Genomic DNA, 25,894 nt, shown 5'->3' on the forward strand with positions numbered 1-25,894 from the left:
AAAAATCAGCCACAGGTAAGGATAAAAACAGTCTTACCACACTCCAGACTTGAGCCAATGAACGCAGCTCTGTGAGCTAACCGGTTCTCTCACAGGAAACTAGCACCTTGGCAACCACACATCAACTTCCTTTTATACCCTCTGCACCGTGTGTACAGCGACACAGATTTCAAATTGGGAGTGCATAAATGTGGGAAAAGCTCTTCTCCACCTTGAACTTCAATAAGTCCAAGTACAGTCCAGACTCACTGACAAACATCTTCAGCCATACTGAGGGTCTCAGCTGTACGAGAGGAAGGTCTGCCAAGAGAAGCTGTGTTCTGAAGAACCCGTTGATTGAGGTTATAGAACTGTAAAATTTAAGTCTTCCTTTGTGTTTAATAGTTATAATGTAACAGTGTTAATTGAACTGTTTTAATTAGGATGTTTAAATCTGAAAGCCGTAGATAAAGATTAAATAAACAGAAATTTATTAATAATTTATTTACTTATTGGTTTTTTTATTTAGGTTTTTGATTTAATTTAACTGAGACTATAAGTATATTTTGTACAGAAGCATAGTTAATAGTATAGTAAATGTTCCATACAAATGTACTACCAAAGAAGGGATGTACCCGAGGAAGTTACACACTACTTGTTTACACCAGGGTCCTTGTTAATCCTATTTTTTGTCATAAAATATAGTAAAAAGTCTGAGAAGATTGCATTTTTTGAAATTTCTGATTCAAACTGGTTATTGGCTCTGAGACACAAGTTGCACTTGTGTGAGCGCTGACGTTCCGGCCCAGCCTCAGCTAGACCCTGGCTTCAGTGGCCCCATGGTAGATTGACTTTGAGACCCCTGGTTTAAAGTGAATCAATGTGGACTATGAATTGTATCAGCAACCACAAATTATGACATGAATCGTTGTTAAGATGAATCATTACATCCCTATAAGAAAGTAATCAAAATCAACATGATTCAGTATCACTATAGTAATACTAAACATGTTTAAACTGACAGTGGAGATGAAAGACCCCTCCTTCAGTGGTACAAAACCTCCATAAGGAAGTTAGAGGACCATGATTTCTATCTTTCTGAAGACTGGACAGACATAAATAAAAAAAAAACACAGTAAAACTGCTAAAAGACTACAGGAGAGAAAAGTTTTACTTCCTGCAGAGTGCATACTCCTTTTCCTCTGATGTAATCTATTACTAGATAACATTTACCATTCTACACACAGTGGGAAGATTGTATTTCTAATACAACCACTAGGGGGCAGAATCTAATGCTTTCATGTAGCAGTTCCAGGAGAACTGTCAGAGAGGACAGTAGATGGACAAACAAAGCCAAATTATTCATGCAAATCATGGATATGACTTTTTTTCCTAATTAGTTGTAGCCTAGGTTATCAGTAACTGCCCTACTGCTGTGGACCTGCTGGATGCTGCTGGAAACTGGAACACTGTTTGTCAAAGAAGAAGAGGAGGAGGAAGATGTGCTTGTTGGCAAAGACAGGGAAAATGACAAAGAGTGTAGGACTCTGAGTAGGAACTTCAAACGTTGGGACTTACTGAAGTCAGTCAACACAACCAAAATTCATACATAAAGTGCTCTGGATTATAAGGCTAACTTTCAATTTGTAAACATTATTTGAAGTGCTCTTTATGGTTGAAACACAACAATTCAGTAATTGACCCATGACCTGCGACTGAGACCAAGCTTTCTGACACTAGGCAGCACATTTCTACCCAGAATGCCTTGATAATCTGGAGATTTCATTTGACCTTGCACAACTTCAAGACACCCTGTGGCAGATGCAGCAAAGCAGCCCCAAAACAGAACGGAGCCTCCTCCATGTTTCACAGTAGGGACAGTGTTCTTTTGGTTGGATGCTTCATTCTTGAGTCTACCAACATAGAGCTGATGTGTCTTACCAAAAAGCTCCAGTTTTGTCTCATCTGTCCAAAGGACATTTTCCCAGAAGCTTTGTGGCTTGTCAACATGCATTTTCCCAGATTCCATTCTGACTTTTTTAGGATTTCCTTTCAACAGTGGTGTCCTCCTTGGTCGTCTCCCATGAAGTCCACTCTGGCTCAAACAGCGACGAATGGTGCGATCTGACACTGATGTACCTTGATCTAGGAGTTCACCTTTAATGTCTTTGGAGGTTGTTCTGGGCTCTTTGGATACAGTTCCAACCATCCGTCTCCTCAATTTGTCATCAATTTTCCTCTTCCATCGTCCAGGGAGGTTGGCTACTGTCCCGTGGGTCTTAAACTTCTGAATAATATGTGCCACTGTCATCACAAGAACTTCAAGCTGCTTAGAGATGGTTTTGTAATCTTTACCTTTACAATGTTCGTCTATAATTTTGTTTCTAATGTCCTGGGACAATTCTCTCCTTGGCTTTCTGTTGTCCATGTTCAGTGTGGTTCAAACCTTTTCACCAAACAGCAACGTGACTATTTAATTACCTTTAAATAGTCAGACTGACTGATTATGGGTTTGAAAACAGCTGTGATGTCAATGAAAGGACATACCTGAGTTCATCATGACCCCCTGAGCAATTAGTTCTCAGTCTTTTATGGAGGTACCATCATTTTTGTCCAGCCCTATTTCATTAGTTTGTTTTTTTAAATAATTCTGTTAATCAACAACTCAAAGGTAATGGCTGACTTTGATTATTTAATTTTCAATAAATTTTAATTAATTGTTACTTTTGAAGGTTTCAAGTCATTTCAGTGAGTATTGTGGACTTTCTCTCTTTAACTGAGGGGTACCAACAATTTTGTCCACCACTGTATATGCTGTTATCACAGCAGCCCCCCCCCCCCCCCCCCCCCATTCCATCCCTGATGGAGCAGCACTGATCTATTTTTTGTGGCAAATGATGAGAAGAGGATGATGGTCTGTACCTTCAGCAGAATGGAATTTGTGTCGTATTGGAAGTACTCAATATTCAAATTAATTGACAGAAATTTTTAACAATATCCAAGGAAAAATTAGACAAGAGGAAATGGGACACTTGTCCTTATGAAGTAAAACGTACAAATGAACATTAGGTTTCTTGAACATCAGCCAAAACCTAACATAGTTTGAGGAAACCAAACTGAACCAGTTTAATGACATCTGGGGAACCTGTGCTTTGAGTTTAGTGGATGATTAGTTTGTAAAACTCAGTTGTACACATTCATGCTCTGTAGAATTTGGGCAGATTTCGCCACAATATTCAAATTTTTGAAATCCTGTTTCTGCAGGTTTTATGAGCTGAAACTCCAATTTATGTCAAAAGAAACAAACACACAAATAAATGAAATAAACAGTGGAATCTGAATCTATATTCTATGAAAGTCTAATTTGTACAATGGAATGATCTAAGAGAATACATTTTCATAATATTCTTTTTTTTTTAATAAAGGGTCTGTACGTGTATTTTGCTTTTGTACTTGACCCTGTTGAATTTTTTTTCCTGTCCATTTTTCTTTTGTGAAACACTTTGTGAAAAGTGCTGTGGAACAAAAGTTTAAAGTGTACTAACAGAAATATTTACTCATGTCTGATAGTGATGGCACCATCCTCGTCCACAGCAGAAGAAGTGACTTGTCAACGTTCCTGCTTGGTCACAGCCAAGAAGTGAATTGCCTGGACATCAAGGATGGACTGACTGTCAGTGGATCAAGAGACCGCACAGTCCGGGTGAGAACAAATGTGCTACTGTCAGTCCCTAACATCATTTGTTTTTATACCAGTAAGCCATATTTATATTAAAACTTTGACATTTAACAAAAGATCCAAAAGGAACCACTGCAACATTATAACAAAAATAATTCTGACTGTAAAGCCTTCTTCATGGCCTTGTGACGCTGCATGCATGCTTTGTATGCACATCTCTCAATAGAACAACAGTACAGTCTATCACTATTCAAATTCCCCATTTCTGAATACCAGTGTCATTGGGTCAGTTTGCATCTTGTTATTACTCTCCAAGACAGCCTCCCATGTTCTGTCTAGCCATCACTGTTTAAAAAAGTAGAGGGATTCTATGCATTGTTTTGGAACAGGCCATACTGTTTTTGATGGTTATTACTCCAAACCCCCACCTTTACAAAAATCCTGAAATAGCCAAACCTCACCAACACGCTTTTAGAAGAATGGTCCAAAATTCCTAGAAACACTCCTCAACCTTGTGGACAGCCTTCCCAGAAGAGTTGAGCCTGAAATAGCTGTGAAAAGTGGACCCGGATCACATTGAACTCTATGGGTTAGGAATGAAATGGAGTTTCAGTTCATATGTGAGTCAAGCCAGGTGAGCCAATACCTTTAGTGTACTTTCAAAAACCTTTTCATTTCTAGTATTAGATTTTTTATTCACAACAGCTGCACTGTAAAACTGTTAATGTGCCACTCCAATCATCTTTTGATTTATTGTCAAAGTGATCCCAGGGGTCTTTTAATTATGATGATGCCGTTTTTAGCCAAAATCAAAGAACCTGTTCTGTTTTCCAGGAAATAGTTTCTGCAGAGTGGCTGGACTTTATTAGAATTCGTTTCTGAGTTGTAGGTCGACTGTTGGGACAGAGTAAGCCCGCCCTCATTTCCCATAATGCCTTTGTTTACACTATTTCCTGCTAGCTTACAGCTCCTCACGACCCCAAGTTAACATTAGCAGCACAACAATGGTGACCAGTATTGGAGCTAATCTATGGAGGGATATTTCTGCCACTATGTTGCACACAAGAATTTCCAAGTTGCAAATGAAAATATTAAATATTTGCTTTTCAATTATTTTTTATTTTGCTTTCAAAAACTTTTTTTGCGTTTGCGAAACACATTTTTTCACATGCGTTGTGTCAAATCTCTCTTTTTCCCATCTTTGATTTTGCTGAGATAAGTTTCAGTTTAACGTGACAAAGCTGCCATCAAACAGCTGCTGATTGGTGGAGATTCTAACCAATCAGGTGTCTCTGTCTCATATTGACGGTGCTTGGAGGCAGACATGGACTTTGGACTTTGTGTCGGTTCTGTTCCAACGGGATTGTACCGTTTTCAACTATTCTGGCCCCGTTTCTCTCAGAGTAAAACCCAGAAGGAGCAGCAAAGCAGCTAAAATCAAACCAAAGTTTTACATTTATTTATTTATGACAGTGTAGCGGCAAACGTGTTTAAAACATCTGCAGCAGAAAAAACGTCAGAGCTCCGACTCCATCCAGCAGGACGTAACACTTATTAAGATTTGTATCTGAACTTTTGTTTTATTTTAATCAATACATGTCGAAAATAGCATTTTTTTATTAGAATTTTTTTTAAAATTTGGACAAACGCTCACGAGTTTTAAAACATAAAACTCTGTGAAAATGAACATAAGTTAAGTTAAAAATGCTTCTTCTATTACTGAGTCTGCTTTGGTCAGACTTTATGTCCTTATTATTGCTGGTAATCTAATCCCAAACTTGTGTGTATCATAAAATAATATGTGCTTTAAATCTTTGATTGTTTTGTTTTAAAAAACATATCTTAAAGAAAATCACACATTTTACCAATAATTTGCTCTGCAGGATTCACAGATCACACACAGGTCTGTTGATTTAATGTCAGCAGATGAACTTTACAGTTTATTTTACAGTTTCAGGAGATCCTCAGCCATAAATTCACAAATCTGATCAAATAAAAGTTAATCAATGCTAAAAAAGAAAGAAAGTATGAATTATTGTTAAAATGAAAACGTCTTCATCCAAAGAGACAACATTGAGGGTAAAAAGAGCTGAATGTGATCCTGATCTTCTCTGAAACATTTCTTTATCAAAAGTAGTTGGAGTTAAATATGAGTTATCCTACTTTATTTTCAATTACTGAACTGTTTATGTTTCTAATGTTTTCTCCAGATATGGACCTCGAATTCAAGCTTCCCAAGATCAACGATTTGTATGGCTGACCGGGTGTGGTCTGTTGCTGTTAGTCCAACAGTAAGGTAAGAAATGTCTCAATATTCACAACGTGAAAAGAGAGGAAAATGTTGTGTTAATGGATGTACATGACTTTAAATGACTGAGTTAAATCCCATAGATTGTCAGGTTGACACAGCAAATAATGTAGCGTAACTGCAATGTTTGGTAAATGTTAAAGTCTGGATTGTTATTTCTGGAAGACTCCTTGGATCTTTGCCCTCTCATTCTCTGCCACTTTTGGAGATATTTCCCACTTTGACCTTGGGGTGTCCAGTCCCGCAACACGTTTCTGTTAGATTGTGGTACTCCATGTATGCCCTTACTAGGGTGGAAACAATTGAATCAAAGCAGGGTGGGTGGAACCAATGACAAAGTTTTAGGATGTTCTAATAAAAAACAATACTAATATTTAGAGAACTTTTAATCTTATCATTTAAAAGATACAGACAAACTCTGAAACTGTGAAAACCTCATATAAACAAATAGATGTTGGTTTGATATTTAATATTGAATAACAAAGAAGGTAGGGGCAGATAAAAACTGTTTTTATTTTCTGTCCCTAATCATTTGTAAATTGTACCTCTTTGTATTTTATTCTTATAATCTTATTTTCCTACTCTTTACATTTTTTTAAACATAAAATAGATGTATTTTTAATAATGACATGACCCAATTTTGTGGTGTTTTAAACAATACCTCATAAACATACCATGTTTAAAGTTTTGCACTCTAAGCTACTGTAGTCAAAAGCTAAACTTGTGAAGACGATCCACTTGGCCTCCTGCCTGACAAACAGGATCCATTGTGACCCTCTGCCTGTGCGGCAGGAGGTGCCACAGCCATTCACACATGCACATGTCACTGCTACTATTAACTCTAAACATCACTGTGGATCCTGTGGACGGTGTAAACTATCAACTGTGGACCAAATGAAGAGCAACAAGCACATGAATTCTCCTGTGGCTGCTTCGGATGTTTGTCAGTTTTGTAAATCTGTTCTATCACTGCCAATATATTTCATATTGGCATATTGCATCTGATTAAACACACCAACACAACCCCCCCCCAGTCTCTGACTTCTAACCCTTGACCAAATATTTTGGCCTTTTTTAATAACGTGCATTTGAAAATGCTACAAGTCCCTTTAAAAACTTTGTGCAATTGTACTCTGAAGAACTGTTACTATTTTAAAGACAAAAGGTGACCACACCAAATATTTATTCCATTTGGTTTTGTCATTAGTGTATTAACTGAATTTTGTCAGAGGTCTGCACTGCAGCCCTACATCTCTGTTTTCACACACGCTGTAGTAAACATGGATTCCACCGCTCATCGCTACGACAACAGAGCATTGAACATGTCAATCTGATCTATCAGGTCGCTGAATTAGAGACTTTCACTCGCTTTGCCTTCAGCATTTTGACTGAGGTGTTGTGTACTTTGCGCATGTTCACGACTTTGCCCATTCTTAGGTTTACCTGCCCGTAATTGCTGGAATGGTTAAATGATTGGCTAGAATTGTACAGGTAAATTGAATAGGCATAAGTCTGAAACGAAGCACAGAAATCAGCATTTTTTATTTTGTATCGGTAATTCCGAATGTGGTGGTACCGGTACCAACTTGGCACTGAGTTTCGGTACCCATCCGTAGTGAAAACTCATTTATATATGTGTCATCAAGCTCTGAAACAACAGCATCTGCAAATCTAAGGAGTGAACGTCTACCATCAGATGGGTCTTGCGATATTTTGTTGTTGGATATTTTGTTGATGCAAAGCTGCTAAAAGTAGCTCTGTATGTTGTGCTGCTGACCTAGGGGTCGGGGGTTTAAGTGGAACACAAAATAATTCTCTGAACTACTTTTTTTTTCAATAATTAATTGAAAATAGTTTTGGCTGTATTTAAAATGAAATAATGTGACATTTAACAGAAGCCATTTTAACAGAATCAATTGTCCCATCTATTTATTGACAATAAATCCTCCTAACCAGAAGCCAGGTCAGACCAACGATTTTCATCAACGTTCAGGGTCTTGCACTGGAATATAAGAGTCTTCGACCAAGTAACATTCTGTTTTTGTCTGTAATTTCCATTGATACCATTTTTTTCCTGAATACTTAACCTACCTGACAACACCTCTTTTCTGCAGTGTCACTGTGTTTTTGATATGCAGCTGCAATTGTTCTTGCAGCATATTTGCATTTTTCCATTAGCTTTACTTTGAGCTGTCTCACTGGCCCAATGTGGCTTAAATAGTTTCTAAACAGAGAACATGATTGTTAGATAAATTGTCCTCAATTTTGGTGCCACCAGGGGAGCAAGACCTTTGACCCGCAGCAAGTACAGGGTGATGCCATTGTAGCCATTTAGGCTGCCTGAGCCAGTGTGCTCTAACTGCACTCTCCCAACCAACACTGCCTCTGCCACCCAACCTCACACACTCTAATTTATCCCCCACTGCTCAACCCCACTCAACCGCAAGAAAAAGCCTTTTTCTTTGGTCTTTCTGAGCAGTCCCTGTGGTTCAGGAGTCAAGAATTCAATTAGTTAAAAAAAGAGAAAAAAAGAGAGAGGATGCAACAATGCAGCGATAAGGAGGTAGATTGTGCGTTCCCACACGTTAAATACAGGGCGCTTTCCCTGGGGCCCACAGAGCGAAAGGACCCACACCACAGGAGGCAAGAATAATCACAGATCCCACTGCACCCCCTCATTACACACAGATTCTCACAAACGCAGCTTACATTCCTCACACACACACACACACATCTTAATGCAGACCTGCATTACAGACAAGCATTCCTCTGGACTGACACACCTTGTAAATGCCCCACACTTACCATGCACAAACACAAAGTAACATTTAAAAAAGAAATAAGCAGATATGCACAATCACACCACAAACACCACAAAAAGCCTATTTTTCTGGTTTTAAACCTTGTTCATATAGCCATTACTCGATGCACAATTGAGGTCTGTCTTTATTCAACCTCTACTCTCAAAATTCAAACAGCATTCAGAAGAACGTACTACTTTAAGGCTTGTGTGCACTGTCAAATAACACACTATTCTTGCAAAGCCAAATGAATAGAACTGGTGAGACCCTTTGTGGGCGAGACATTAGACACAAAGGGTATGTGGCAGGAAAAATTGACTTCTTCTGTAACAATATTGACAATGACTTCATGCAAATCCTTATTTTTCACTTTACATCTATGCTACCTACTACTCCAGGGACAGGTAAAGTTGTGTCATGAAGTGTGTCATCCAATGCATGCTTTAAAAAAGGTTTTTTTCAATGAGAGCAGCAATCACAATTTTCCATTCTTGTTTTCAGTTTTTATTCCTTCTGCACGTTATATACAGTTCTCAACAATGTCCATGCATCAGAAAAATTCTCGGACTTGGGCAATCACTACAATTTCTTTTTGCACACTCTGTTTCTTTTCTTTCTGTGTCTTGATTATTGTTTTTTTTCTTGTCAGTAAGTTTTTTTTTTTTTTTTTTTTTTTTTTTTTTTTTTAACTTGTCCTGTCCAACAGCTGGGCAAACAGATGAGAGCTGAGGGCCTCTTGTGTTGGACATATTTTATTTTAACAAGAGGGGTTATTCATCTTCAGACAAACCAAAGGTATGTCTGAATAAACCCCTTTTGTAATTGAGGCCAAACTTTATTAATTTCAATCATGTTTGAAAATCTTTGGTGTTGGACCGGACTGAAAAGGAAAGAGGGGAAGAAGAGAGAGGGACGTTAGAGAGAGAGAGGGGGGGGGGGGGGGTAGGAGGGTGATAATAGGAGGGGAAGGGGGGTAAGACCATGAAGCAGCATAGAGCAGACAGGTTTACTGGTTGTTTATCATTACGGTACGGTTCAAATGTAGTACAAAAAGGGCGGGGCCTGTTCACACACACTCAAATATTATCAACACACCTGCTAGCTGCAAAAATGTCCACATGTCAACATGTACACAAAACAGATAGTGTTCACGAACGCATACCTATGCCTTTAAACCAACTAGTGTGAAATCTTTCATTCATTCCCAGGAGGGGGGAACCCCGGGGAAAAAGGGGCGGCCCACAAGGGGTGTTATAAATATGGCCCGACCAGGCTCGGCCATGTTGGAAGTTTGGCGGGGCCCAGCGCCCAGGGGCAAGGACCAGGACCCACCCCCCAGGGACACGAACACCCACGGCTCAGGTGTAATATGAACCCCCCCACCGTGCGGAGAGAGCACCGCCGGGCCCAGGGAGCCGGCACCCAAGGGACACGGCCGCCATCGCCAAGGGGCCCGCACCCCCCACCAGGGAAGGGGTAGGGGACAGATGGACCCAGGTCCCACCTTCCTTGTAAAATGTGTGTGCGTGTATGGGTGTTTGAGAGGGTGTTTGTGTGCATGTGTGTGTGTTTATGTTTGAATGTATATATTGAAGGGGGAGGGGTGTGTGTACTAAGGGGGGTGCAGTTAAAATTGGCGAGTAGGGCACTAAGGGGACATCTCCTGATTACTCACAGTGATGTCCCCTCACCCTCCACACCAAGGGGCCCTAAATGTCTAAGGTGCGGTTAAAATTGGCGGGTAGGGTGCCAGGAGGACATCTGCTGCTTGCTTGCAGTGATGTCCAAGCATCCCCCCTACCAAGGACCCTACATGTCTAAGGTGCAAATAAAACCGAAAGAGGGGGGGCCCACTCCATACGGCAACCATAGGAGGGGGGCCACTCCCAAGTAGCCCCCCCCCAAGGCGCATCGCAGGCTAGACCCCCCACCCCCTCACCCTAATATGAGGTTATATGAGGAAGGGGGTAAGTTGGGGACAGCTGGTAGACTGTCCCCCGGTGGTCAAACAGCCCTCCCCCAGCCCACCCCCAGCAAAGGGGCCAGGGCCACCCAGCCCAGGGGCCCCACCCCCGGAGGCGCCGACACCCCAGGCCCGGCACCACCCACCCCACACAGAGAGAGAGGAGCAAGCCCAGGCCCCCACCCCCAGACGCAGGCCCTAGAGGAGCTATGGTCAGGCCTCGACGGGACCGAGGAGGCCAACCGGCCGAGGCAACCACTGATTGCCTCAGCGGAGACCCCGACCCGTTAGCCCCCCCGACCCGTACCAATAATGCCCCCCAGAACGCCCCCCCACAGGACAGGGCCGACAGGCCCCCCACCCCACCCCACCCTAGACCCCACAGCCGAAGCGGGTGACACCCTGAGCGACCGGGGGCCCCCCGAGGGTTGTCCCGTCCCGTCCCAGAGCCAGGGAAGGGCCGATCCCAGCCCCAGGTGCAGATGGGCAGCCCATCCGGCGCCGCTGCCCCCCCCCCCCCCCCCGAGCAGGGCCCCCCGCCAACCCCCCCCAGCACAGGCAAAGGGACCACCCCCCCAAGCCAAGCCAGACCACCCCCCCCACCCCCCCACCACGCACCCCCACACCCAAGCCCAGAGGACCACGCAGCGCCCCAGCCCGCCCCACCCAGGCACCGGACCAGACCCCCCGACCAAAGGAGCCCCCCACCGCCCCCGCCAGGCACCGGAAGCCCCGACCCCCACCCCAAACCGCGGCAGAAGGGCAAGGAGCAGCGACGACCAAGCCCCCCACCCCCTAAGTCATGGAGTCAACCACAGGAGACCAGAGAGACTGAATTCTTTCAAAGTTGCTTGAGCTTTGGGCTGACATTTTTTCCAAGCTGATATGATCAAACAGCAGATTTCTGTGTTGACTTATGTTTATATTTTTCTTGTTTTTCCAATTTATTAAAATAGTTTTTTTGGCAATACAAAGAGTTATGAAAATGATAGATGCTAATCCTTCTTCTATATCGATGGCACTCATGTCACCAAGCACGCAAAGTGACGGTGAGGCAGTGATTGAAACCTTAAGCCAGACTGATAAATCGGCACATACCTGCTGCCAGAGAGCCTGGACAGGAGTGCAGAACCACAGTGCGTGCATGTAACTGTCGGGTAGATTATTATCACAGTGCTCGCAAATGTCTGAGTTACTGAGACCCATCTTGAACATCCTCTGTCCAGTGTAGTAAATTCTGTGAAGAGTTTTGAGATGGATTAGCTTGTCAGTAAGTTAACACTTCTCTTATTTTTGTCTTCAATTATTTTTTGTCAATAACTCTACATTGTAAATCATTAGGAATCATTAGGATTCTGTTCTTAGTACTGCACCTTTCTGGACTGAGATATCAAAGGTTTTTCTAGGAATTTGGTGTAGCCACTCCTCTTGTTTGGGGGGGGGGTTACGGTCTCAAGTGCAATTGCTCTTCTCTGTTCTTTAACCAACACTGAGGTGTGTCATAGGTTTGCCTTTACCATCATGTTAATCTGTATTTCCATCAGGATCTTTGCCCTTTCATTCTCTACGACTTTCAGAGGTGTTTCCCATTTTGACCTGGGGTTTCCAGTTCATATTCTGCACACATGTTCCTGTATATTATTCCAGCCACTTGATTGTGGCGCTCCATGTATGCTTTACCTGCCAGCATCTTACACCCTGCAGTTATGTGCTGGATTGTTTTAGGCGCCTCTTTGCACAGCCTACACCTCGGGTCTTGTCTGGTGTGGTAGATCTACACCTTGGGTCTTGTCTGGTGTGGTAGATCTACACCTTGGGTCTTGTCTGGTGTGGTAGATCTACACCTTGGGTCTTGTCTGGTGTGGTAGATCTATACCTTGGGTCTTGTCTGGTGTGGTAGATCTACACCTTGGGTCTTGTCTGGTGTGGTAGATCTACACCTTGGGTCTTGTCTGGTGTGATAGATCTATACCTTGGGTCTTGTCTGGTGTGGTAGATCTACACCTTGGGTCTTGTCTGGTGTGGTAGATCTACACCTTGGGTCTTGTCTAGGGGTGGTAGATCTACACCTTGGGTCTTGTCTGGTGTGGTAGATCTACACCTTGGGTCTTGTCTGGTGTGGTAGATCTACACCTTGGGTCTTGTCTGGTGTGGTAGATCTACACCTTGGGTCTTGTCTGGTGTGGTAGATCTACACCTTGGGTCTTGTCTGGTGTGGTAGATCTATACCTTGGGTCTTGTCTGGTGTGGTAGATCTACACCTTGGGTCTTGTCTGGTGTGGTAGATCTGAGCCTCTATCGCTCTGGTGCTCAGGGCTTGTTCCTGAGCTGCCAGGATGAGTGCTTCAGTGCTGTCCTGTAGGCCAGCCCTTTCTAGCCATTGGTAGGACTTCTTGAGATCAGCCACTTCAGTTATGGTCCGTTGGTACATCCCATGCAGGGGTTGGTCCGTCCATGAGGATCTGTCCTCCAGCACTGTATCCTCTGCTCTCCATAGCTTAAGGCATTAACTGAGAACACAGTAGGTTGGGGCCTTGTGGGTGATTATATTATAAATGCTGAACACTGTTATAGCAGTTTTCTATCTTGATTTACCGCGCAAATTGCTTAAGAGCCACACTCTCACTCGCCAATGCACACCCACTCTCACACTGATGGCAACTCCGCTACATGGCACCAACCTCCACCACCAGGAACAACGGATTTGTAATTTATTGTGTGTTTGTGTGTGTTTTGCTGCTGGACACCTGAATTTCTCCCTTGGGAGATTTATAAAGTTTTTATTTATCTATTTTCGGTATTTTTTCGGTACAAAAAAGGCCGAAAAAACTTACTTACAAAGTGCATTTATTGGTTTTACATAACAATAAATATAATAAAATAATAAATAAAAATAATAAATAAAAGTAGAAACACTATTGGCTGCCATGAACCAAAAACTTAGGATATTAACACTGGCCTAAAAAAACATTTTAACTTGCACATTTTTTTTCTTGTACACCCGACTGTTACTGTCTCTGATGCCGTTTTAAGTTTGTTAACAGATTAGATGTGTTACTGTGGCATACACTATGTTTGTGTAACAGTGTCAACACACAGCATTCCACTTATCCAATTGTCTTTTTCTGTCATGGATGCTGACAACAAAGCCAAAGTGTTCCCCCCACACAGGAGAGTGTAAGGAGATGGGGGGGGGTCCTCATCTCTGGCCTCGTGTCTGCATTAACCATATGTTGACATGCTAACTGTCCGTCACCTAATAGCGTCTCGGAGGAAACTCACGGCTAACATTACTTCTGCCTTGGCGCAAAGTTAATACAGTGGTGACCTGGGGGTTTAGCCCCGCTTATAGCCACTAAGACTCATGGGAAGTGTGAAACCTTGTGTCCTGAATTCTTCACCATCACTGAGAGAGCTGCAAAGAGAAGTGAGGTTCATGTTGTTATGCTGTTTGTGTGTGTCCATAATAAATGGGTTTAATGCAGGAAAGGAGATGGAGCAATCTATTTATTTGTCTACTCTCTCTCTGAGACTGTTTGAGGGCATGTGGAGTTTGGGGCAAGGACAGTCTTAGCAGCTAGTTAATTAGCAGCTGGGTCGTTACAATGCATATGCGGGGGAAAAACGCACCGAAACGGTACAGAAGTGAACCGAACCGACACTGCTGCACCAAAACGTTTTAGCAACCAATGGTGTCATTTTTGTGCTAGTTAAACTTTGCATGAGTTCAAAAATATAGTATTTCCTGCACAATAAGGCACACTTAAAGCCTCAACTTTTTTCCAAAAAACGACAGTGCACCCTACAATACAGGAGCACCTTATGAATGGATTATTTCTTGTTGTGCCTACTGATGTCAGGAGCGTTTATCGAGGCCTGGGGTGGGCCGCATGCGTCCTCGATCTGAAGCGAGACAGAGACGCCACATCTGACAGAGCTGTCCTGCTACAGCGCCTGCTGCTGGGTCCGCGGTTCTTCCTCGAGGGATCCGAGCCCACTCAGTGTTGCCTGGACCGAGGCACGCGTTGATGCTATGCTCAATGCTATGCCCCCCCCTAACACAGTTTACATCAGAGCATGAAACGCAATCGTCCTGCTGTCTGCTTTTTTATTTTATTTTAAGGAAACACCTTATCAGTTTTATTTATGTATTAGTACAAAAATAATATCAATACACACGACAAAGCTATCTCCTAACAAAGATTTATGTGCTCTTAATGTGTAGTTTTTGAGTTATTAGTACAAAAACAGTATTTTTGACGGAAGATATATTAGAAGTTGTGAACTTTAAAGTAGAATAAAGTGACTTTGGTACATAATTCCAGTCCATGAATGGTAGCTATTGTTCTACATGTCATCCACTGTCATCTCACAAACATTTGTGTACTTTTACTGTGTAAAATTTTAATTATTAGTTCATAAATATAGCATTTTAGACTAAAATACTGTATATGTTAATCTGGTAAATATTAAAAGTTCACTTTACAACCTTGAAATGGGATCCTGGTTGATAATGATGGATGTCAAATGCTTCCTTTAGGTTTTTACTGTTTGCACACACTAGCTGGTATTTTGGCCTACTCTTTGAAGCCCATTTTCTTAGGAGCTATTATGTTTTGGTCTGTCGCTGGGCAACATGAACTTTCAGCTCCACAGATTCTCTATTGGATTGAGGTCATGGGACTGAGTAGGCCACTCCAGAACCTTAAACTGCTTTTGACTTAGCCACTCCTTTGTTGCCCGGGCGATGTGTTTACAATCATTGCCACACTGGATGACCCAGCAAGTTTCATCCTTAATACTCTCACTGATGGAAGATTTTTGTCTAAAATCTCACCATACATGGTCACATCCAGCCTTTTCGTAATACATGTCAGTCGTCCCATCCCCTTTGCAGAAAAACAGCCCTCTGCTTTACAGTAGGTAAAGAGTATTTTGATAGTTAAAGTTAAAGTCCCCCACTCCTCAAGTGGTAAGAGACAGCAGTGGTTTAACCCCCCAATCCAACCCCTTAATGCTGATAGTCAAAATGGGACAATGAGTCCCATTTTTAGAATCTTTGGGATTCTCGATCGTGGATTTGAACTCACAACCTTCCAGCCTCAGGGTAGACACTCTTCCACATGGCCACTTAGTTGCTTGGCATACTTTGCCCTCCAAACACACTGAGTGGTGTTTATATCAAAGAGTTTCCCTTTGGTCTCGTCTGACCACATCCCCCTTTGGATCATGCAGATGGTCTCTAGCAAACCTTAGATGAGCAGGGACTATGCTGGTTTAAGCAGGGGGGGGGCTTTTTTTTTTTTTTTAGCACTGTAGGATTTTGATTCAGTATGTTACTAATGTTAGCTTTTCTTATTTTATTTTTTTTCCCCTTGTGGTCCCAGCTCTCTATACCTGGTGTGGTGACCCCTGGTGGGTGGGTCTGAGCTTTTTACTCACTGTTGTCAAGGAAGGTGGGAAAGACGTTCAATGTTGTTTTCTGTATCAAATCTTCTTAAATTGTAATAATACAGGGTTAATATCTGTGCTAATATCCATTCATACTGTTAATTTAGATATTCAGAATTAAATGACGACAGCCATCTGTTTGTATGTTGGGGATTTGTTAAGCTAATTTGGGACAAGAATTTTTTACAACTTAGAGTACTGTGGAAACATTTTCCAAAGGCCAAATAATATGCTTAATTATAAAGCTTTAAGCTACCTTATAATTAATTTAGGTGTAACGTCTTTTAGGGAGACTTATTGTTGCCTGCAGCTCTTTGTGCTACAAGAAAAAAAACTGTTTTTGGTACTTGCTCTGGAATAAACTGAAATAAGGATGAAATATTTACATCTTGACAATGTTGAGTTCTGCTTACTGTGATTTGTATGCATTAAGCAAATGTGTACACAATTTTGCAAATCTCTTAAAACAAAGTATTTGTACAGAAAGCAAGGGTAGCAGTAATCTAAATTTCATCAGCCCACTTTTTTATTTTGATTTACAGACATTTTAGTTTATCTGTGTTTATAATGTTCAAAGTAATATAGTAGATTTCTGACATCTTTATTACAAAACCAAACATATGACCATCTTTCTTCTACTTTTCTTTTAGTAAAAAGAGCACAATGAGCCAATGAAAACATTTGACCTAGCAACATTTGATTGCTTAAAAGTCTGTCCCGAGTTAAGTTTGCAGTTGAATAGGTTGGTGGAGATAGTTATGTCGAGTCCCAGTCTGTTCCAACCCGGTGAACAGAGCAAAAGGGGGTAGCTGAGGAATGTCCTGGTGAGGTGACCCCATACACTGGAGACACAAACAGAAGCCAAAAAGACCACAGGGGGTAGTGATGGAACAACAGGATATTTGTGTGTGCATATGTGCATTTGTGTGTATCAAAGTGAATGTCTGAGGGCATGTAAATGCTTGCCCATGTATATCGGTGTGTGAGAGGCCACGGTGAGAAAAATCAGAGAAGACTGAAAGTGAAAGGGCGGGTGGGAGGGGGCATGTTGGGGAGTAAGGGTCACCTCTTGCAGCCTTTGGGCATTGTGTCTCTTCTTGACCAACATAAAAGCATCATAACCCTGTAAAGCTAAACATATTTAGAAACCAGGTAGAAAGTAGATACGCCTGAGACTCAAAGCCCAGGGTCAATCTGAACAAATTAACAACCCAGGGTGTGACGAGGTAAATCTAGACCACCCCCAGAGTCTACAGCTAAATTGCTTACACATTCTGTTTGTAGTACTGTGAGCTTGCTTGCAATCATGCATTGTTGCAGCAAATAAAATATCTCTTTATTAAAAGGAAATTACTTTTTATTTGTGTCATTTCCCAAAAGAAGACATCAAATCTAGAAAGCCAAAACGAATAGCAGTATCTTCATCTTTATTTGCATCTCTGCCATCAGTCCCATTAAGGCAGGTTTTCTGCTTGCCGACACCTGCCTTGATGTTGGTATCTATTAATGTAAATTGTAAACAAACAAAAAAGAAGTTTCTAGACAAATTGTGTTTTTAAGAAATTCATGTTGTATCACAATGTACATCTCTTTATAAGTATATCCATCTTTTAAGTATTTTTTAAGATGCCAAAAAAACTGCATCATCAGAATTAAAAATTCGAAAAATGATGGGAGTGGAGCAGTATAGGAAAACGTGTTGATTGCTTTTTCTCCTGGTGAAAAAATTGTTGTCTTGAATGTTTCTCCTTTTTTTATTGGGCTATGGCAATGGAATTATTGTTGTGGCTAATATTAACTTAGTTAGCTGATCCATTACAATTAAAATAATGGTTTCTGCACCCTACCTGTTTTTAATTAGTTATTACCAAATTATCTGCAGGCCCAGAGTATGCCTTATTTTAGGTGTTGCATACGTACAAAGGGAAATATTAATCATTTTCATTTATGTCATTCTAAGTTTTAAATTTAGTTGCACAGTTAAAACTGACTATAATTATTACTGTAGAAAAAAACTGTTTTTTTCTTCAGTTGGGGTCAAAGCTTTAAAGCTGCAGGCAAAAACAAATTCATTAGCTACCAGACATTCATTTTCAATTCAATTCAATTTCTTTTTTTCAAACACAAATGACAATAAACACAAGAGTTTAAAATAGACAGATAAAACAAGACAGTGTGCTTGAAAAGGATTGGGTTGAGGAAAAATCTTGTATGATCCCACCCCTAACTGATGATCTACGTATTTCTATTTACAGTTTTGTACATGTTAAACATTCACATTGCTCTGCATTCTGAAGTGACATTTTTGTATTTAATGATCATTTCTTGCCTTGTACAGTTCCATCAGTGACATCTTGTAGGTTTTTTAAATACATGTAAACGTTTGCTTTGTTTTAAACCTTCATCCAGTCTGTTCCATAAATCCACATCACAAATTGATGAGCACATTTTTCTTTTTTGTAATGCAAATTCTCTGCTTTTTAAAGTTTAGCTGATTTCTTAAATTGTAACTCCCATCTCTGTATGTGAACATTTGTTGTAGGTTTATAAGTTATTTCTGGCTTTATTCATGATGAGTGCTGTTTTAAGTTTCACTAGTTCCCATAATTTCAATAAAACCAATTTTAAAAATAGTGTTTTTGTGTGCCCCATAATCCACACCATGAACTATACGAATAGCTTTTTTTGTAAGATATACAAATACTGTAGATTTGTTTTATACGTTTTTCCCCAAACTTTAACACTGTATTTTAAATGTGGTAGTATTATGGATGAATATATTAGTAGACATGCTTTGTGAGTGCATGACGCGTTGTTCCCAAAACATCTATGCTTTTAGCAAGTTTAGCTCTGACTTGCTTTATTTGTGGCTTCCGGTTTATTTTGTCGTCCGTAATGACTCCAAGGAACTCACTTTCAGTCACTCTTTCCAAAAAATTATAATCAATAGCAACTTTTATTTCTAAATCTGCAGGAATGTGGTGATTTCCAAAAATCATGAATTTAGTTTTAACATTGAGTGAGAGTTTATCTTTGTCGAAACATTGTTTTAGTTTCCCTAATTCTGTATTTACTATCTTTACTGCTTCACTGAGATTCTCCCCTGTACATATCATACTTGTGCCGTCGGCATATAAAAAGTATTTGAGTGTATTTGACACCATGTGTATGTCATTAATGTACAGTCAGGACCATAAATATTTGGACAGAGACACCTTTGTCTTCAACAAGATCAGGTGACTGACTTGGCCATTCAAGAATATTCCACTTCTTTGCTTTAATAAACTCCTGAGTTGCTTTGGCTGTATGTTTTGGGTCGTTGTCCATCTGGATTATGAAACGCCGCCCAATCAGTTTGGCTGCATTCACCTGGATCTGTGCAGACAGTTTGTCTCTGAACACCTCAGAATTCATTGGGCTGCTTCTGTCCTGTGTCACATCATCAATAAACACTAGTGTCCCAGTGCCACTAGCAGCCATGCACTCCCAGACCATCACACTGCCTCCACCGTGTTTTACTAATGATGTAGTGTGCTTTGGATCAGGAGCTTCTCCACGCCTTCTCCATACTTTTCACTTTCACTTCATTCTGGTCGGTTGATTTTGGTTTCATATGTCCAAGGAATGTTTTTCCAGAACTGTGCTGGCTTTTTTAGATGCTTTTTAGCAAAGTCCAATCTAGCCTTCCTATTCTTGAGGCTCATGAGTGGCTTGCATCTTGCAGTGTACCCTCTGGATCTACTTTCATGCAGTCTTCTTTTGATGGTAGACTTGGATATTGATCCGCCTACCTCCTGGAGAGTGTTGTTCACTTGGTTGGCTGTTGTGAACGGGTATCTCTTCACCATCATCCACCACTGTTGTCTTCTGTGGAGGTCCAGATTTTTTTTGCGTTGCTGAGTTCACCAGTGCTTTCTTTCTTTCCAAAGATGTACCACACTGTTGACTTTGCTACTCCTAATACTGTAGCAATTTCTGCCATGTTTTTCTTTCTGTTTCTCAGCTTAATGATGGCTCCTTTCACCTGCATGGAGAGCTCCTTTGACCGCATGTTGTCTATTCACAGCAAAATCTTCCAAATGCAAGCATGAGTCCTCTAATCAACTCCAGGCCTTTTATCTGCTTCACTCATAATGACATAACAAGGGAATTGCCCACACCTGCCTATGCAATAGAATGGTAGTCAATTGTCCAATTACTTAGGAGCCCATGAAATGACAGGATTGTGTTTAAAAAATGCTTTAGTTTTTCACATTTTTATGCAATGTTTTTGTTCAACCCATGGAATAAAAATGAATTTTTATTTAAAATTCACTTTGGTAATGTACAGAAACTAAATTAGAAAGAATGTGTCTTTGGGTTTTGCCATCGGCTGCAAACTGGAAACATCTGAAGAAGTGATGGAGAGGAGGTCACTGAACAAGCTCTTATTCATCATGGACAACCCAGACCATCCTCTCCACTCTGTTTTGGACAAACAGCGGGGTTCCTTCTCTAGAAGGCTCAGACAGCTCCGCTCCAAAACTGTCCGTTACAGGAAATCCTTCCTACCCCATACAATACCACTGTACAATAATTAACAGTGCAACAGATGCCTTTTGCACATTTTCTTGCACATTTTTGCACATCTTTACCTGTACCGTCTGTAAATAGCTTTTTATTTTTTTAACACACTTTATTCAAGTATGCAGATCAGTTATTGAGTTGTACAGCATAACGAAATAAAAAAGGAGAACAAGTGGCATCTCAGCAAAAATGAAAGCATCAACAGAAGTCTTTTAGAAACATTCTTCCCAGGACATGAAAAACATTACCATAAAACTAAATAATGAAACATTAATTAACTAACAGAAGAAATGTTACAATGTGTGTGCCAATCATGAGTGGATAAGCCACCCATCAAGGTAAACAAAACTGTCCTATTGCACACACACACTTTGCAAATATTTATCCTTCTGGCCAACCAAATTGTTCAGTCACAGGTGTCCATAAGTCATAGAACATCTCTAACCTCAAATGAAGTTTAGCAGTTATTTTTTTCCATCAAATAAACTTTCCTCAAAGCCTCCGTCCACCGTTTAAGACTCTGGTGTAAGGTTTTAAGCCAAGATCTAGTAATCATCTTTTTTGCTACTAGTAATGGAATTTGTATAAGTTTAGCTTTTTTCTTCTCTATATCCTCTTCGGGAAGGATGCTTATTATATAGTCAAGTGGATTTAATGGCAAATTGACCTGTGCTATAACTTTAGTATTGTTTTGAATAGGGCAATCCCAAAAAATGTGTGTAATCTCCAATTTTATTGCATTTTCTCCAACATAAATCAGATTTATTTGTGTTATATTTAGATATGGTGAAAGGTGTCTTGAAAATTCTCATCATAATCTTCCAATTAAACTCATTCCATGTTCGGCTGTTTGTAATTTTATGAGCTCCCTCGAAGGTTGCTTCCCACTTTTCGTCCTCAATGACAATGTTTGCCTCCAATTCCCATTTTCCTTTCAGATCTAATCAATTATTTGACAGATGTGCCTGCAAACATTTGTACATATTTGATACTATCTTCTTCTTGGATTTATCAACAATGCTTCAGATCATCAAATGTTCTATTTGAGTTGGTGGTTGTCTTAAAACCTCCCATTCCCCATAAGACCTCAAGTTGTCTTTTATTTGCAAATATCTATAGAAATCCTTGGAATCTAAACCGTATTTATCCTGTAATTGTTTGAAAGACTTTAAGATGTCCTCCCTCAAACACTTGATGTATTGTTAATAAACCTTTTTTGCCTCAATCTGAGAAACCAGAATCTATCTTGTTTGGCAAAAAATCAGCTATTTTGGACATTTTTAGTACTCTTGAAGTTGTCAGGAGGGCGCCAATGTTTTTCCTCACTGTTGACCAACGCTCTGTGTACACAATACCAAATCATTTTTTATTTTGAGATCTCTCTATTTTTTTTCTGTCCCAAGATTGGTGCGACTTCAAATGAAACTGAGGGGGAAGCATGGTTCTCCACTTTTATCCAATTTGTGTCCTCATCTTGACTCACCCATTCCCTCTTAATTGAGCTGCCCAGTAATAAAACTTGAGATTTGGCAATCCTGAACCGCCGTCCTTCTTAGAACTACATAGTAATATTTTCAGAATTCTAGGCTTTTTATTTTGCCACACAAATGTCGAGATCATCTTATTTAACGTTTTAAAAGTGGAGGATGGGATCCATATGGAAAGAGCTTGAAAAAAAAATAACAGGCGAGGGAGAACGTTCATTTTGACCGTTTCTATTCGACCAAACGTATTAAGTCTACGGAGCCCGTGTCCTGACATTAAGATATAAAAATATATCTTGTTCCCACAGGTTATTATGTCGTTCGCACGAAATACTATTCCGTTCCCACAAGATACTATTCCGTTCCCACAAGATATTATTGCGTTCCCTCAAAATACTATTCCGTTCCCTCGAAATGATTAACTCGTGCGAACGCAATAATTATGTCGTTCGAACGCAATAATTAATCCGTTCGAACGCAATAATTATTCACGTCATAAGTCATCCACACGGATATGCTCTCTGTACGCCGGCAAAACTAAGCCGCTTTCAGCGGTGACTTCCGTGTCTCTGTGACCCATATTCGTTCAAAAAAGGAACATGAAAAACAAAAATGATCACTTTATTACTGTCTCAATGAATATAAGAAAAATATCAAAAGATTTATGATAACTAGGCTGCTTTGTCATACGATAGCTCCTGCTAGGCTACTACTAGCTCCGCCGCAGAGCTCTCTGATGTATGCCGGCATTTGGGCAACTGGCTGGTCGGTTGACAGACAGCTGATATTGTAGTTTAGGGTCGAATAGGAATAATAATATTCAGGACTTGTCTTTTATTAACTTTAGCAGTCAGTTGCTTTACATTCGAAGGCTATTAGGCTACATGCTAACTGACTAGCCGATCATTGATCCTGTTATTCATTTACGTCATAGATTTACAGCAGATACCTTCACATTTCTGTCTGTGTGTGTCTCATTACATTGCATTGAAGACACGCAGGATGTTTAGAGAACAGATTTATTTATTTTAAAAAGCACAAAAGCATCCATCGTATTCACGTTCACATCATCTGGTACGCCCTCAGTCAGTCATCTTGCTGCAAAAGCCGCTTCCTGCCGCTACTTCCGTGTCTCTGTGAGCATTCAATAGGGGTAAAAATAAAAGCAAGAATGGTCGATCTGTTATTGTCTCGATGAAAATCTGAAAAATATCATATCAAGCTGGCTGCTTCGCCTAAAGCACTTACCTTTAGCTTGTAGCATAACAACAATAGCAGTACGTCACGTTTCCCAGAATGCTTTGCTGCCAATCATTGGCCAATCACCGTGTCCCTGTGACCAAGGTCTAACAACAAGACCAATGATTCTTAACTTAAGATTTTAAGTTAAGAATCAATTTACCATAATGTTCTATATACATTTTGGAATTTTGGTCCAATTAAATGAAACAATTTTATCTTAGTGTCAGCACAGTAAAATCACAGCAAAGTAAACTTATGGGTCTGTGTGAGGCACAATTTGCAGGATCTTTACCCTCTTTGTGGATTACTGATATTATTGCTTGGGACCAGGATTTAGATGGGTCATTTTCTTTTAGAGTGTAATTGAAAACTTTTTGTAAACGAGGTAAGATTTCATCTTTAAGGCACTTATAAAATTTCCCTGGGTTTCATTGTATCCCTGGAGACTTATTGTTTTTCAGGTTTTCAATTGTATTTTCTATTTCTATCTTTGAAACTAAAGTTTCTGGTTGTGTTTTAGTTATTTTGGGCATCTTAATTTTTCCTAGAGAGACTTAAATCTTTTTTTCCCTATTTGCAATTTCTGGTGAGTCATATCATTTTTCATAATAAGCAGAAAGGCCTCTGCTACATCTGTTTGATGGGATACCACTTTCTTTGGACAGATTTATTATTTTTGCTATGCTTCGATTGGCTTGAGCTTTGCGTAATTGAAATGCCAATAATCTGGTAGTCCTGTTTCCTGACTCATAATATCTCTGATTAGCAAATCGTAAGGGTCCCTCTGCTCTATTGGTTAATAAATCGTTGTATGCCTGTCTACAGTGGTTTAAAGATTTTAGTGTGCTTTTATCATTTATCCGTTGATGTTCTTTTTGTAAATCCATTATGTCTTTCTCTAGTTTTTTTTCCCCGTCTTTTTTATTTTAGATGAGATCGCTATAATGTTGCCCCTTTGCGGCTTCCCATAATATAGTGAGTGAGCTTTCTCCATTATCATTATTTTCCAAATAGTTTCTCCATTCTTGTTTAATGTATTGGACCACATTTGGGTTGTTTAAGAGAAACATTTAAGCTCCATTGTCTGATTTTACTGTGGTTTTGCAAGTTTAATGAGAGGACTACTGGTGCATGGTCAGATATCGTTATGGACTCAATGTAGCAGTTTGTAACTTTATAAGCATCCCTTTTTAATACGCAAAAAAATATATTCTGGAATAACTACTATGTTCTTTGGAGAAAAAAGTGTATTCCGTCTCTTTTGGATGTTCACGACGCCATATATATCCATGAGTCCAAGCTCCTGCATTGTATTATGCAGCAACTTTGTTTTGCGTGGTGTCGGTCCTAGCTCAAACGTTTTTTTATCTAAATGTTGATTCAGGACACAATTGAAGTCTCCTCCCACCAACAGGAACCCTTCTGCACAAAAAGTTAAGATGACAGTTATTTCTTTAAAGCAGTGCTTCTCAAATAGTGGGGCGCGCCTGTGGCGGTTTTAGGCACAGGTAATACGGGCAATTGTCCGGGGCGCAAATTTAACGGGGGGCGGCGGTGACAGCGGCTCAGTGCTTGAAAAAAAATCTGCGCCACTATTGATTTACCATTATCTGTTATATCAGAGTTTGTAACAGCCTGAAACTGTGAACTGCCGTCCCTGCAGCTGCTCCCGTCTCCTGTCAGACACATGGCTGCGTGTGTGAGAAGCAAAGGGGAGGGGTAGTGGGCTCAGGCTGCGAGGTGGAACGGGGCAAGTGGAGAGCTGCAAGCGCTGCCTGGATTGGGCAACACCAAGATCATCACGCGCCTTTAGATTTCTAAGCTCATGCTAATGATGTCATTCTTTATTAACTATTGAAGACATTTTGATGACGTTTCTTTATTTTCCATAAATGTATTCTTTGTCTACCTGTGGTTTAGTTGGTGTCAGTATTTGACATAAAGACAGCAGGTAATGCAGGAAAACAGCTGCACTTTATGAGATCATAAATAAACAATCCATCATTTAGAAAAAAAATCAGCAGAATGTTTTTTACCTATTTCTTCAGACTAAAAACGTTAAATATATTGGTGCTGCTGTTTTAATGTTTCAGAACAATTTACATTTAATTTTATTTATTGATTGAATTATTTTTCTCAGCATCAAATGGTTCAATTGCTCAAAAATGTTTCTAGTTTAAATAATGACTGACAGATTTTTTTTATTTCAGGCATTTTAAGCTTCTTTTCTGTTTTAGACTATAACAGGGTTTCTGTGTTAGCTGTGTTAGTCCTTGTCTAGATAGTCCACTTAATCAAACTTCACAGATCAATTTTGATTGTCTTTATCAACGTCAGGTACAACACTTTTTACTTGGATATGGCAAAAGCATACTGGAAGGAGGTTGCCAAGGGAACATCGGCTAATACTAATAAGTGTTA

General features: G+C 40.3%; 1 protein-coding gene across 2 annotated transcripts in view; it reads left to right on the forward strand.

The window, feature by feature from the left end:
- The window catches only part of fbxw4 (F-box and WD repeat domain containing 4), a 49,606-nt gene that overhangs the window by 5,203 nt on the left and 18,509 nt on the right, over positions 1-25,894 (forward strand). For both annotated transcript variants that reach the window (XM_023963457.2, XM_078932463.1), the window contains exons 4-5: positions 3,550-3,682; positions 5,869-5,954. In XM_023963457.2, the coding sequence (XP_023819225.1) occupies positions 3,550-3,682; positions 5,869-5,954 (219 nt within the window). The remainder of the gene's footprint in view (positions 1-3,549; positions 3,683-5,868; positions 5,955-25,894) is intronic.

The sequence above is a fragment of the Oryzias latipes genome, chromosome 15 (assembly GCF_053564925.1).
Source record: "Oryzias latipes strain Hd-rR chromosome 15, Olatipes_Hd-rR_3.1".
Classification (NCBI taxonomy): Eukaryota; Metazoa; Chordata; class Actinopteri; order Beloniformes; family Adrianichthyidae; genus Oryzias; species Oryzias latipes.